Source organism: Periophthalmus magnuspinnatus, chromosome 9, assembly GCF_009829125.3.
Source record: "Periophthalmus magnuspinnatus isolate fPerMag1 chromosome 9, fPerMag1.2.pri, whole genome shotgun sequence".
In the NCBI taxonomy this organism is placed as follows: domain Eukaryota; kingdom Metazoa; phylum Chordata; class Actinopteri; order Gobiiformes; family Gobiidae; genus Periophthalmus; species Periophthalmus magnuspinnatus.
The window spans coordinates 28,716,616-28,732,881 of record NC_047134.1 but is presented as its reverse complement, the minus strand read 5'-3'; the positions used below and the strand labels follow the sequence as shown (position 1 = coordinate 28,732,881).

Here is a 16,266-nt window from a genome sequence, read left to right as displayed (position 1 = left end):
ACTGAACCCGGACTAAACCAGAAAATCCACTGGTTTAACTAACTAATAACGGATAAACAGATTTTAACTAGAATGTGTGAGATCAACAGACCATCTACAGGACGACAGGCAGATATGTTTTTTGCATTATTTTTTCCTTGTTTTAATGTTATCAACAAAGATTTAATCATAACCTCTTGTTAATTAGTGCAGAGCCAACTGTACGTGTGAAAGCCCGGTGTTGTTTGAGCACAGAGAGACTACAACTTCTGCTCTGGTCTATTTTTGGGACCGCCTGAGATTCGCCGATCGTCGGTAGAACACTGCTTTGGGGTCAGCCAATGTCTCCAACGTCGTGGGTGTCTCTCAGAACTGTTCCACCTCCTCCTTTTTGACCTCGCAGCGTTCCGTGGTATATTTTTAAACATATTCAGAGTATGATTTAGCTCATGTCACATTTAAGTAGCGTACTGTAGACTTTAGCGCCTTTAGCTATATGGCTCTGCTTGCTTCGTAATTAAATGAACAGCTATGAGGCTAGAGATGCTATTTTGGTTTCTCAGTTCAGTAAATGTCAGTACATTAAGTTCCTAAAGAAGCACACGGTTCCTGCTAATTCTGTGACAGATATTTGGCGCAAGCAAAATTAATGGTTAGCGGTTAGCATTCTCGCCTCATGACAAGGAAAGTAACAGGTTTTTTTTACAGTGTTAAGCTAGGTTTACTGAAGGGCGCACTAGTTTCCCCTTAAAATAAACCATACCAAGCTAGCTGTCTAAAATCCTCTGCGTGCGGTAGATTTCCCAGCAGCATGAGTTGAAAAATGGTAAAACACAAAAGTATGCCTAATGTTTTTATGACTTAAAATATTGTATGAATAAAATTATTTTCAACAATACACATTTCAACACATTTTAAGAAAAGACCTTTCCAAAACATCGTTATTTCAAGCTATCCAACCACTTTTACTACCAACTGCTACAAACAGGCACTTTCAGGTTAGGCCTATACAAAATAATGCGACTGCAATGAAAATGGAGGTCAGTAGTACAAGGTAAGCCATTAATAATATAGGACCTTTAACCGACGTTTGCACCTGATACTTCACACAAGCTAAAAAGGATACGGTGACCAGATTTTTGAAATTCAAAAACTGGGACATGCCCGGTTTGGGATGGTTGGTATAAATAAAAAGAAGAGTGTGTAACATTCTCGATGCCAGGGACTTTTGTCGGTGTATTTTTTGTGTTGTGGTCATTTTTATGCACTGTGTTCTGTATTTTTTTGTATTTTTTCTGTATTGCGGGGATCAGATTGGTCAAAAATTGGGACACCTGGTTTAGACCTGGTTTAACTCAGATCAGTCAAAAAATAAGGAGGCCTGGGACATTTCTTGAATAAAACTGGGACAAATCTGTGGTTTTGGGTAAATATGCTGGGACAGGGGACACAGGGATGAAAACTGGGACTGTCCCGGGTAAATAGGAATGATAAGTGAAGATCAAGCCACTTCATACAGGCTTAAATAAAGTACAGACACCTAAAAATTATACTTAAGTACAGATCCAGTATGTTAACACATACTGGGTCTGCTTGTGGTGAAAGAACCCATAGTTGTGGCACAATATATTAAGCCATTGCATGATCTTCCCAGACTAGATTCAGATTAATTCCGACTACTTTCAATATCAGAGCAATACCATTAAGACAGAGGTGCCCAAACTTTTTTTCTTTATCATTGAGGGCCACATCTCAAAACATAGACCACAGACCAGCGATCAATGCAGTGCAGTGCTTTATACACAGCTTTGACAGAGCCGCTGTAAATTAATAAGGCCTGAAACACTTGATGATTGAGGTTATGATGTGATGTTTTGAGATGTATAGTTATAGAAATTATTTACTTTGCTGTTAAAAGTGCTGCTTATGATCAATTGGGCCGGTTCAGCAGGATGCCTGAGGGCCAATAAGAACTGGTCAGAGAGACGCATTTGACCCCCGGGCCATAGTTTGGACACCACTGCTCTTGAGGAATCCGCTTCCCTGTAATGATGCTATAGCTAAAATGTTAATTACAGCTAAAAAGAGAACGATTGTGAATATCAAACAGCAATTAGCATGTATCATCATCATCATTACCGCCATTAGCCGCGGCACAAGATAGAGGAGTATTTACCATAGGCAAAAACGCTCATCAGCTGCTCATTCAGGGCCCGGAAAGCCTTAGATGCAACGTCAAAAAGTACCTCAGAATTTGCATAATTGATGTAGCCTCAGAATTAAGCATGTTACAAGTCCTGGCAAAGCACAGCAAGATACAGCAAAACTTGTCTATTTGAGAGATTAAGTGTGTTATGCATAAAATGAACATGTTCAAAAAAGAGGCCTGCTTGCATAAGGGCTACTGTCACACTAAATCAAATCAGTGGTGATGTGGGAACTTCGCAGCATAGTTTTGCATACTTCCCAGACTAGGCAGAACAGTACAGATTCATATCTTTACATCAAGTTATTTTACTCAAAGCATAAATAATATTTGCATGAGAACAATTAAGATTTGTTCTGTCTGAAAAACTTGTGTAACAGAATTGGTCCATTTCAAACAGTTTCCTGAATTTATAAGATCTTTTCACATCTTACAGAGACTAGTGCAAAGGATAACAGCAACTAGCATGCTAACACACACTTATTGTTCCCTTATGCATTATATTTGTGGGGGAACAATACATTTTGCTCACTTGGGGATATATAACAGTATATAATTCGAGGAACTCATTTTCAAGCACTGTGCTCTGTATTTTAGCTAAACAAATGATAATGTAAGCCCATCTTTACAGTTGGTGGGTATAAAATCAGGACAGCTGGGACATTTCTTGTATAAAACTGGGACAAATGAATCGTTTGGTATAAATCTGTTGGGACAAGAGACACCAGGCTCAAAACTGAGACATGTCCCGGGTCTGGTCAACATCCCCAGCGTCCACTTAGCAAGATTCAATTTGGTTTGCTATTTAACATTAGGGTAATCAGTTTTGTTTTAACTGCTAAGATTGTCAAGTTTCCAGATTTATTACCAACATTAGAGTTTATGCGGCGTTTCGGGCAACTAATAACTATGATTTTTCCCACTTGAGTGTTACAAGATCTGACCTCAGAGCATTCCGGCTGAATTAATACATTTGTAAAACAATATGGCTAATGTTCAATCATAGGCAAAGGTATAAGGTTAATATGAATGTCTCTAATAAATTATGTAACAGCACATTCACACATTGTGATGCTTAGCATTGTTATTAGCAATGTTTTAATTCGTCACAGTTTATCTCGTATGTGAAGTAGCAGTCCCTCGACCATTTACCACTTCACAAACAGGAATTAGCAGCGTTCTGGGGCATTTTTCCAATTCAGAGGTTAATTTCCAGGTTACCAATTGCCTAGAACGCACATAAGTCCTTCAAATTGGGCCATATGTCTGCACTTTTCTTAGGCTCTGATTTAAATGTCAGTTCACCTGCAGTGTTTCTGATGATGGATGAATAACCAGTAGGTGAGCTCACACTGATTCTAGCCTGTGGAACTAAACACCTCGTCTAAATAGTTCTCCACTTGGCTGTCACATGCAAATCAGAGGAAGACGTGTTTCAATTTTTCATATTTCTATAGGGCATAGTGCTTAATTCTAATTGCTGGAATTAGAATTGTAGGCTTGCAGAAAGATTTAGCCTTAGCCACTGAACATTGCAAACTATGGAGATTCAAGAGCATTTTCCTAACAGACAGCCACTTCAGCACAAGTGAATAATATTGGAAATGTAAATGGAAACGTGATTGGCAGTTTTGACAAAGCTACAAAAAAATAGAAGGAGCATTTTGGGTATATTTGAAATATATGATAATTATATTTTAAATACTTGTAATTGTACACTTTTTTTTTTTTTTTCATTTTTTCTTCACAAACTCAAAGTATCAACAAAATTTACCACATGTACTAAACTCTCCGGGTGGATGGTGAGTCTTTGCCTCAAGTGGAGAAGTTCAAGTATCTCAGGGTCTTGTGTGAGATTGACAGGTGGATCGCTGCAGCGTCTGCAGTGCTGCGGTCGCTCTATGGGTCTGTTGTGGTGAAGAAGGAGCTGAATCCAAAAGCAAAGCTCTCAATTTACCAGTCAATCTATGTTCCTACTCTCATCTATGAACGTGAGCTTTCGGTAATCACCGAAAGGACAACATCGCGGATACAAGCTCAGTGAGGAGCTCAGTCACATGAGAGCTTGGAGTAGAGCCGCTGATCCTATATGTTGAGAGGAGTCAGCTGAGGTGGCTCGGTTATCTGTTTAGGATGCCTCCTGGACACCTCCCTAGGGAGGAGTTCTGGGCATGTCCCACCGAGAGGAGGCCCGGGGAAGACCCAGGACACGCTGGAGGGACTATTTCTCTCAGCTGGCCTGAGAATGTCTTGGGGTCCCACTGGAGGAGTTGGAGGACGTGTCTGGGGTGAGGGAAGTCTCTGCTTAGACTGCTGCCCCCTTGACCCGCCCCCCTGATGGATGGGTGGACTAAACCTCTTACAGTTACCAATCAGATCCTGAAGAAGTCTCATCCCACAAGCCATGCTTCCTTACCACTATTTTTCATGAATATACAAACGCAGGTTACAAAACAATATACTACAACTTCACAAACCTGATGTGATGTGCATTAGTTTCATTAGCAGGATCCATGCTGATTGTGATACCGCTCTGAAGAGGGACTGAATGAGTGCACGTGGAGCAAAGAGAGTGAATTTGGCATTTTCAAAACAATAAGAAGTAACATGATGCTCTAAATGTATGATATGTTTTAGCAGTTAATACCCCAATGAAGTGAAATACCCCCTCTTTAAACAACCATTTCAAATTTCCTGTAAATCAGATTTGGATAGACCATTATAAAACACACACACACACACACACACACGTTTGCATAATCTACAAATCTTAGACGAACGCTGTAATAAAATGCACATCAGCTCCCTTGTAGTGCAAACGAGGAGCGTTTATTTACTTACTGGACTGTTAGTGGCTCAAAATGCCAAAGGCCACTGTGGTTTGTTGTCATGTCCGTGGTTCTGTTGCCATGGCGCCCGATATTTGGCTGCCTTCTACATCTACGGCTCAGAGCTATTTTTCTTCACGGTTCAGTTTTTTTTTTTTGGAACAGTTTTGAGTTTCCTGGTTTCTGGGGCAGTGTTACTCTAATGTTCATTTCACAAACAGGCTTCTTGGCTCACTTTCAGTCGTTAGTACCATGCATAACTTGACCTAGTGCTGTGTCTTCATTAATGCCAAAATATTAATTCAGCAAAGAAGCGAAGGACACACACATCTGGAACAGTCCAACTGCCACACATCACTGTATGGATTTGTTTTGTTCAAATGTAAATCCATAAAGGCGCTCATTTGCTACCAACAAAAGGCTCATTGGTATTGGAACCTTTCAGCCGATGTCATCAACTCCCCTGGGGCGTGAAGCTAACTGGAGGCACTGCTCTGTATGAAGCTGTGTTAGTCAAGTCTGAGCTTTGTTTTAATACAATCTGATCATAAAGAACTCACAAAGGTGATCTGATTTGTGTAAACAAGTCCCTCTCAATAAGATTACAACCACAAGCTAGCTAGCATTAGCCACTCTCAGCAAGTCGCCCTCACCTTTATTTATTAATTTTCGGGGATCAAACACCTAAACAGGACAATGAACGCTGTCATTGATCACAGACTTTCAAAATTGTGTTTAATTCAATTTCATTTAACTGGAACTTCCATTTAGTTCTGCTTTGTATTTGAGAAAGTTTTTGTAGGTAACTTTGATAAAAATGCAACAGGTCTTCAGTGCTGTGTGAATAATCTCAAAATATACTGCACAATAGTTACAAGAACCATTTCAGATCATCTGATTTACAAAACTTTAAAGTGTTAGTCACATCTCTCATTCATGACAAGTTCTTGGGAAAAATAAAAAATAAAAAAATTAAGCAAGGCCATCTTAGAATGATTCTCTCCATTCACAGTTTGTTGCTGAAGTAATAGTCTTCCAAAAGAACACATCTCAAGTACTCACTCTTCCAAGGTTTGTAACATGATCACAACTGAACAAATCTTTAAAAACTCATTTTACAAGCAATTTCTTTTGCCCAACCAAGCCCAAAAGCACATATTTGATCCATTCCTTGTGCATTCATTGGGATATGGCTAACATTTGGCACTTCAAAACAGTGTTGATGCCAAAAGTTCAAACTGCTTCAGTACTAAGGAAAAGACTCGATACAAATTTTGACACCACAGTGATAATCAATATATGTCATTTTCAACACAAAATAGTGCTTCCTTTAATATCAATATGTGATCTTATACTTTACTGGTATAGATCAGTTCAAGATCGTTCTAAAACTATGCAGGAAAGGTCCAATAGGCTCTGTGCACAACAGCACCCAGCAACCTCACTGTTAGCGTTACTGCGTCCCGTCTAACAGTCTCTCATTGAGGTTTTCACAGAATCACGTCAAAATTAGGGTGACAAGACGTCCCTACTTACGCGGGACAGTACCAGTTTTGATTCCGACAGATTTATCTAAAATTGATTGATTTGTTCAAGGTTTATACAGCAGTAAAGAGGGGCTTAAATTGTCATTTGTTTTGCCAAAATACAAAAAACATTCTTCAAAATGACTAGAACACAACGAAAATGTCTCTTCATGTCAGTCAGTTGACTGAAGTCTCTCAGATTATGTACTGTCTCAGAAGTGAGCCGTGAATAAGTCATGAATGAATCGAGCACATAACAATTTTCAATAATTGTGCACTCTTTTCACAGTTTTATTACCACCAACCGCCCCAAACCGGGGGTGTCCCAGTTTCTGATTTTGAAAACCTGGTCACCCTAACTAAAATGAATAAATATTTAAACATCAGGCAGTGGACAGGGAGCTGTTTGTGAATGTCACTGACGTGAAAAACTACACAAATAAAATGAATACTTCAGCAGAGGACATTTCTATGTTTAGAAAGAGAGATATTTGTGTTTCAATGCTAACGCTAATGCTAAATTTGAGGCATAATAAATATTAAAACCAGCCACAAACTGAAGCATTCTACATATAAAAAACGATTGGGTAGTCTTTATTTTAATTAATTAGCATTTATGTTTATTTTATGTTTTCCCATTTTAATTAAAGTGATATAATGAGGCCGCTAGCAAGCTGCTGTGCACAGAGCCCATCAACCTGTAAAAATAAAAGCATTACTACTTATTCAAATGAGTATCTATTTTTTATTTATTGATGTTAAAAAAATTTGACTTCTTCGATCAGACCAATTTGATTTTTTCGATCAAGATATGACAACAAACAAGTGAAGTAGTACTGAAGTATTTCCAAGCAGATATCGAAACGGTGCATGTATAACGACATATTGTACTGCCTTACCTTGCTGCACGAAGGACCCATAGACAAACCACATGGAGTTGTAGAGCGTGGTGGAGGACACAGCTCCCATGGGCAGGCGGGGCGGGTTGAGCCAGTTGAGCAGGTAAACGAGGAGTCCCACCAGTAACACCGTGCCAGCGATACATGCCCACAGAGAAAGGTCAAAGGGCGCGAGGCAGGCGAACATATCCACGGTGCGTTCGGCCTTCCTCAGCAGAACACCCACAGAGTAGTCCATGTATCGAGTGGTGAAGTCGACCACGCTCTCCCGCTCCGGAGTGATGGTGAGGGCAGAGAGACCCACGTCGGCACGCTGTGAGGGGCAGAGGAGGACAGTGAGATTATGAGGCAGGGCTGTTTATGGTTTATTTTTGTTTGTTTATTTGGATACCCGTTACCTGCCAATTAAATCAACAGCTACTCTTGAAAAGTAATTTGTAACACAGTATCACATTTACAACCAACCATTTTATTACTGCAAAAAACAGGGGTGTCAAACACAATTTCACCAAGGGCCACATCAGTAAAATAGCTGCTCTCAAAGGGCCAGATGTAAAATAAATCTAACTACTTTATAAACTTGTTAATGAACTGTTTCTGTATTTATTACTTATTGAAGTTACAAATATTGCATATGCATTTGCCTAGGTGTAAAAATATGGCTGTGTAACTGCGTATCTCCTGATAAAAAGACAGTTCAAGACCATCATACCTTTTAATTTACCCTGTTGAGGGCCACATAAAATGATGCGGAGGGTCACATTTGGCTCGCGGGCCTTGAGTTTGACACATGTGACCTAAAGGAAGTGTATGTAACTGCACGAGCACTGATTCATATACTGAGGGCTGGGGTTTAGGTAGTGAAAGAGTGTCCTTTTAGGTTTAAAACAACTGGATTTCAACACTGAAACTGGGAGACGCTCATGTGAGGCTCATTCTGCTTTCTGATTGGATAAACATCTTAAGAACCAAAACATCAAATTATAACATAAATAAAAGGGGCATCGTCTCCAGTGTTTTGGTAATTAAGAATAAATCAACATTATAATTGTTACCAGTGAAAGCTTTTCGATCGCTTTGAACATGTTCCTTTAATCTCCCGTGTCATTTAAATGCTGCTGTCGTAGTAGCTTCAGTATTAGTTGGCATTTATTCCAAAAAGTCACATCTCTAAAACATAGCAGATCTGCACACTAGTTTTCTTCTGGGTACGTTTGAAGCCAAATCACCATGAGTTTGGACATGAGTGAATTGTTATTGTGTTTAGTACCAACATGCTGCTTTTTGAACTATGGGAGTTTAGTGGATTTGATTTTTGGACACTGAAAGATGCTTCACACTGCATTTTTCATTCAGTCCATGGTAACCTGCTGCAGTAGCCACATATGCCCTGGGGTAGACCGACCGAGCCCAGCCTGCAATCTGCTCCATAAGACCATCCAACCACAACCACTCACTCACACACCACGTTCATACTACGCAATGTGGATGAAGTGTCTTGCCTAAGGACATAACAACAGTTTGCACTAGACCCATTGCTGCCACTGATATTCCCAGTGATCTCCCATCCCAGGACTAACCAGGCCCAACACTAATTAGCATCCACAGTTAGGCATTTTCAAGGTTCTAGTATCGATTTAGTCCTGTTCTAGTTCAGGGTGTGGTAAGTGTGCAAATATGAACCCAGCTTCCTCCTCATTACACATCACTTTGTAGAATCTATAACATATTTTCCTCCTCTTCTCACAGTGAACTTCCTGGCGCGAGCAGCGAAGTGAAGTTTGGTTGAGAGCATACTGTGCACACGGCAGACTCCACACCTCTGCTCTAATTACAGAGCCATCCGACAGGGACCGCGGGGAGCTGCTAATGACGCACCGCCAATGCTGTTAATGAGACCTGCAAGGACTAGCGCCAATGCAAAATGACACTTTACAATGTGCTGCTCCAATCGCTCTCATCTGTACAAATCAGGCTTTTGGAGCCAGAGTGAATGAGACAGAGAATGGGGTTAAAAATGATATTATTGCTGACTGTTCAAAGCGTTAGTCGTCGTCGGTGATAGAAAGAGTTCTCGAAATCTGCACGTATTAATTGCAATTCATACTTCAAATGTTTTTATAGCATTTTTACCTAGCTTTCTACAGAGAAACCGTGTAAATTAAAGAGTGCTTTCTGTGTTTTTTTTCCCCTGTATTTGGGAGACAAAGTGCAATTTAATAATAAAAAAAAAACAAACGAAAAAAAACTCTTTCAATAATATTTCAAAATTTAAAGCCACACTATGTAACTTTTCTGCCAAATATCAAAGTTGTTTTTTTGGGGTTTTTTTTTCTGTATTTGGGAGACAAAGTGCAATTTAATAATAAAAAAAAAAAAAAACGAAAAAAAACTCTTTCAATAATATTTCAAAATTTAAAGCCACACTATGTAACTTTTCTGCCAAATATCCATTTTTATTTTTTTTTTATTTTTTTGCGTTATAGATGCTTTATAGACGTAAAAAACATAATAATATATATATTTTTTTTAAAGAAACTGTCCTCACTATGAGCAGGTTTGCACGACTCTTATTTGGCCTCCTCCTGCTTGCTTCCATGGAAATGCTGTTCCCTTGGCTATAATATTCCACAGTCAGGCTTTAAACTTATTTCCAAGGAGAATGTTCCAATGCATAGTTTTCTAATTCCATGGCAAATGATGACTGGCCACATTTTTATATAGCACTTTTCCTCCTTCAAGGCACTCAAAGGAGCCACTCACCCATTCACACACCAGAGTACGCAGACACTGGCGGCAACGTGAGTTAAGCGTCTTGCCCAAGGACACAACGACAGCATTCATCTGGGAGAGCTAGAATCGCACCGCTACCTTCTGTGGGTCACTGGATCTGCCCGTTTAACCAATGATGTTTACGGATGTTTACGGATGTTGCGGTTTCGAACTGGTAACTTTCAGATCAGTGGACAAATACGCTGAGATACTGTCGCCCGTTCATTCCATCCACTCTCCACCTCTAAAAAGTTACATACTATCACTTTAACGTTGTCTAATTTACCTTGTTAAAACCAGCACAACAAACTGATAACTCCAGAAATCAGATTATGATCAGATCTTTGGTGCACATGTAGCAGAGCCTTTAATGTGATTCACAAAACAAATATTGGACATGAACTCAAAGATGTAACTACTATGTAAATGTCCGTGTTAAACCGGGGCTAAGAGTGGTGAGAGTAATTTCACTAAAGTGCGGAGACAATGATGGCTAATTAGCAGTGCTAGGCTAACAGCTGCACCACACTCACTTGAATCATAAAGATAATGGGAGATGTTTGTGTGAGCGGGTGACCCTCTGAAAACCATAAGGCTGTGACTGAGGGTGTTGCTCAAAACACTGTTATAATGAGATATGGGTGATTTTGTGAGCTAATAGTGCAAGAACTAACAGCAAATCCAATAAATATTTGAAACAGCCACAGCAGCAATGTAAGAAAATGTAATTAAATAAATAAACAGAATTAAAATATTATATATGACACAGAAATGAAAGGTGCACTATGGAACTTTTATGGTAGTGATGTTAGGCTGTGGCTGGAATGTTTCATAGTATGGTATTAAACTTGTCAGCCTTGCATTATTAATAATAATAATAATAATAATAATAATAATAATAATAATAATAATAATAATAATAATAATAATAATAAATAAAATAAGCAATTACAAATTTGAATAATTAAAACAAAGTGCTCTAATTACCTTGATAATAAACCAAAATAAAAAGTTGATTTTGAAATTGCTTTCACAGAAAATCAAGTATGCAAATATATTAAAACCATTAAAAGTATAACATTAACACTGACGCATGCAAGAAATAATTCAAACATAATTCCTCTCAATAATATGCAGGAAAAATAACATCTTAATCCACTGAAAAATGCGATGGTTAATTTCATAGTTGGTCGAGGAGACAAATTGTTTCTATGTGCAGAAATTGGCAGAGAGACGGCGTTAGGAAATCATTATAGGAGCCGCAGCAGGAGAGCAGCTGCTTAAGACACTATGGATGTACCACTGTGAGTGTGCATGTTTATCACTGTGACAATTTACATCAGATTTACGAGTTACCAGCCAATTATTCTTGTATTGGGCTCAATACTTATGTCACATTCCCAGGATAGTTTGATTATATTGAAATGCATCTGTATCTGTGCTGTGGTTTATGTGTGTGCTGGTATTTGTCACATTGTGGAGGCTGAAATCATAAGAACAATGACTTAGTTACCTTTTGGTGAGTGGGATTGGGTAAAAGTCAGTCCTCTTGAGATAAATCTTTCAATATTACATTAACGGCATGCTTTGGAATTAAGAAATCAAGTTGATTAAAGGTGCACAATGTAATTTCTGGTGATGGGTCTGCCACCTGCTTGAAGTGGCGTTAAATCTGCCTATCTCCATGGCGACAAACAGCTGATACATCAAGCCAGGTCTGTGAAAGGGACCCTGCTCACTGGAAAATGGCATATTTTTCAAGGCAATTCAATCCATCTAAAATGGATCAGTTTAATGCTATATAGTGAAACATTCAAGATCAACCAAAAATATGTTCATAGAGATAAGCAGGTGGCGGTCCTATACCAGAAAAGCTGCACACTTTAATATAATTTACAAGATGATGGTTAAATTTAGGGATAAATCTCCAAGAAATACATGTAAGTGGATGTAATCTAAACATACACCCAATCTGCACAGTTGTCTGGTTGGTCTGTGTGTGCAAATGTACCATGGTTGTAGTAATCGAGCTTATTATTTATCTTTATAATGAAATCCTTCTATAAATCTTGATTTGATGTAGAAAACAACATTATGTAGAGGTTTGGGGCTTGTCTGTGTGCACATAAATATGCACTGGCTCTGTTCCTCTCTCTATCTTCTTTGTGAGCTGTGGCACTGGGAGAATACAAATGTCTAAAGGTACATGAGGTCAGGGAGTAGACGGAGTAAATCTACGTGGAAACAACTGCAAGAAAACAACGATAAAATACTGAGGTGAAGTGAGTGCACTGGAGGTGGTTTTAATGTAAGCAGATTTCCTTGACCTTTTGGAAGTGTACAAAATGTACAGTAAAGCACATTTATAGGTGCCGTGTATGGAAACCTATACGTTGCAGCGGAGGGGTTCATGCATGTATGTCTATGGCAGAATGTTCAGCAGTTGCCATGGTGACATAATGCAAACACTGCCATAAAAAAAGTCTAAAAAAAAAAAAAAAAAAAATACAAGCATACAATTATGACTCTGTTTATAGGTGTTTGAGTTTCAATAAAAAAGGTCAAAGTGCCTAACTGAAAAACCGTTGGCTAATGCTAGCTAGCTTCTGACTCTAATGTTATCGTAGAGGGTCTTGCTTAACTGTACAAAATCAGCTCACCTGTCATAGTTCCAGCTAAATCGGGTCTTTATGTTCAGATTGTGGTAAAAGAAAACTCAGATGAAAGTCTAACTTGACCAACAGAGCTTCAGACAGAGCAGTGCCTCTAGTTAGCATCTCACCACCAGGGAATATTGATCACCTCAGCTGCAAAGTATCCAACGTGGTAGATATAATTGGATATAGCTGTGCATTGTGGAACTTTTCAGGTGGTCTGCTACATAATTCATAAAGAATGCTTGAATTTCACATGTGCTGCCCTCTGCTGGCGAAACGGAGAACTGAAGCATTTTTAAGTGAAGAATTTGCAGCATGGCTATTACCAACATGACATTGTGTATCTTCGAGAGCCAACAAACATGCTAGTTGTATGTTTAATAAAGATCTTAACAACATTATAAAGCTCCAAAAAGTCTATTTAGTCCATCACAGTAACTCTAAAGATGCTCTGTGTAACTTTCCTTGTGGTGGTCTCCATAGATAAGTCTTTGCTTTGCCTATGTTATACAGAACAGGATTAAACATATCTTTTCTCCACGGGTATTTTTGAGCAATAAAAAGACTCAAAATGAAATAAATATGTTTAATTTCATGTAACATATGAAGACAAGCAGACGGTGTATCCTCCGTCAGTAGAATTACACAGTGCACCTTTAAACTATTCTCCTCACATGAATTATTCCAAAAAGCATGCTGAAAATTACCAGCAGAGTTGACCCTGACTGCTAATGCCTTTAAACAGTGGCCTCTCTCTCTCCTCTGTACAGTTCTTAAATGGTACAAATTGGCCACTCATTGCTTTAAGACAACTGCAGCATTTTAATAGGGCCAAGGTGCACACTATTTTAGCAAGAAGTAGATTATTTTTTTGCCAGAGAAAGAATGGCGTGATATTATAGTGTAAGTGTAAGGCGAGACTGAGACTGGAGGTTTCAGACAGTTGCCCTATAATGGATGCTATTCAGAGAGTCGCATTTCCGGCGTTTTCTACTAGTTATATTAACATGTGTCTGACATAGACTGTTGTATAAAGAAGTAGACTATGGGAGCGTGAGGTCACCTACAGCGTTCAGCTCCAGTCAAATGAAGGTCATCGAAGCAAACGGTTATAAGGGAGAATCTGGAGTTGAGTTCCGTATTAGGAATTCCAACCGCGAGTATCATAGCAACCAAAGAGCCTATCCAGAGTGAGGCTGTTGAATGTAATGCTACTTCCTGCCTGCACTGCTCGGGGAAAGAAGGCGCCTGATTTGTCTGTTATTAATGTCCCTGTCTTGATTTACAGACACTATAGCGAAACAAAAATACGACAAACATTTTAAGACCAAAATGACGAGCCTGACAGCAGCAGTTACAGAGTTTTTCAACGTAAAGTAAATGGAGCCAGAGCCGATGGAGCTGGAAGCACGCCCATGAAAACTTCCTATTTTGAAAGTGGTAGCTATCAGGTTAGCTATGTGCACTTATATAAACAGTCTATGGTTTTAATAGTAGACTAGAATAGAATAGAACAGAATGGAACTCCTTATTTCCCAAGGAGATGTCATCATGAATTACATGCTTTTGCGGGTCGGCTTTCCACATATCTGACCTATAATGCGACCAATAACGCGTGATACCACCAGACCGATTGGACGCGGTCTGGTGGTATCACGCGCTTCTCTTGATGTAAACCGACAAATTTAAAGACATGCTGTGGAACATTCCAGTCAACACACAACATCTCCCTGGATACTGAAAGTTGGCAGCCTGCTTATTTAGTCCAAAACATTGCATTGCGAACATAAATAAAATGTATGTTCTAAGCCTTATTTTGTAAAATGCTGTGATAAAAAGCACGGTTTATAACAAAAATCTAACTTCTCTAACTCACTTACTTACTTAGGATTTGAGTGTTTAGCTTTTGTTTTGCGTAACTCACTGATTCTACAGAAACACTGTGATCTGTTTTGTTCGTCTTTCTCGTTATAGCAGCCATGTTTGCTTTGATTCGTTGGATCATGCGTTTCTTTGATCGACTAATCCACATGTCAGTCTCACTTATGTCTGAACTCTGGGAAGTAACACAAGCTGAGATGATACTACTTGGGAATTAAAGCGTAGATATTGCACTTTCAGTTTTTGAGTATTGTTTTTTAACTGTGTATCCTCACCTTGAAAACCAGCTCTCCCATCAGGCCGTTCCAGTGCCCATCCGACTGCAGACTTCCGTACTTGTGGTCTGGAGCTACGTAGATCTCGTACTTAAACCCCAGATAGTTGGACAGGGCATCCAGGACGTCAATCGAGAAGCCTTGGTACTTCTTCGGTTTTCCCAGCACATTCTCCGACACCATCACGAACGGCTCCTCCTACAGGTCAAAAAGGGAAAAGAAAAATCAATCCCAGTCAGTGCCACAAAGCCAGTGAGCCGCCAATCAATGCACTGCAGTCATTTAAGCATTAACGCAGCCAATTACCAAAGTACCCATTGTTCTACAAGGAAAACCTCCCCGACCGATTGGACGATTCACATGCGATCGATATGGTCTGTGATAGCAATGGTGATTCTGCACAACCGTTGTAAAGGTCAAAAAGTCAACATGGAAAGTTGTACACTGGAAAAACAAATGCACCTAAACAGCATGGCTTTAATTACTACAGTGAAGTGATTTTGACAAGTTGTACTGAAGACGCTGTGCACATTTTTTTCCCCATGTATTAGACCAAAATTTCTCTTTTGCCCCAGCACAGATATATTGTATAAGCAGCTCTTGAGGTCAAAATATATGTTTGTTCTCTGATAATCAGGAAGTGTGCGCTGATATGCTACTTTTTGTTAGCATTACAGTGACAGAAGCGCTTATACAGTCACTGTGGTGAATAATTACGATGCTTGATATTCAGGAAAGCAAGGAAATTCTGTTTTTCTCATTTTTTTGCAACAATGTGCTCTACAACCTTGTCAATTGTCTTTTTATTCACACACATTCAGTGGTGGTAAACTACTGGCCCCTTTGATCACCGTCAACCACTCGCTCACACATGGCAGTATATCTTGTTAATATATAAATGAATCCATTTCATCATAAGGTTAGGTAATGTACGGCAGCTAAAGTATACTGTATTGTCTCTGTAGGAAAATGTGTCCTCCAATGCTTCAGGGGCAACCATAGACTGTATAAATAAATGGACTAAGTGAGTGTGATGTCACCCATCGCGTTAAATGAAGCTCATCGAGGCTAACAGTTATAGCGGCGAATTTGGAGCCGAGTTCCATATTTGCAATTCCGACTGCGAGTATCATAGCAACTAAAGACCAATCCGGAGCAAGACTGTTGAAGATAACGGCCCTTCCCAAATGCACCGCTGGTTTAGCAGGGAGCTGGTGCTAACGCTGTCAATCAAACCTATTGC

At 39.3% G+C, this 16,266-nt stretch overlaps 1 protein-coding gene across 1 annotated transcript in view; it reads right to left on the bottom strand.

Annotated features, from left to right (window-relative positions):
- grid2 (glutamate receptor, ionotropic, delta 2) overlaps window positions 1-16,266 on the bottom strand; it is an 834,579-nt gene that overhangs the window by 248,936 nt on the left and 569,377 nt on the right. The window contains exons 10-11 of the mRNA XM_033973100.2: window positions 15,024-15,221; window positions 7,439-7,751 (exon numbers count right to left, since the gene is read on the bottom strand). Coding sequence (XP_033828991.1) covers window positions 7,439-7,751; window positions 15,024-15,221 — 511 coding nt within the window. The remainder of the gene's footprint in view (window positions 1-7,438; window positions 7,752-15,023; window positions 15,222-16,266) is intronic.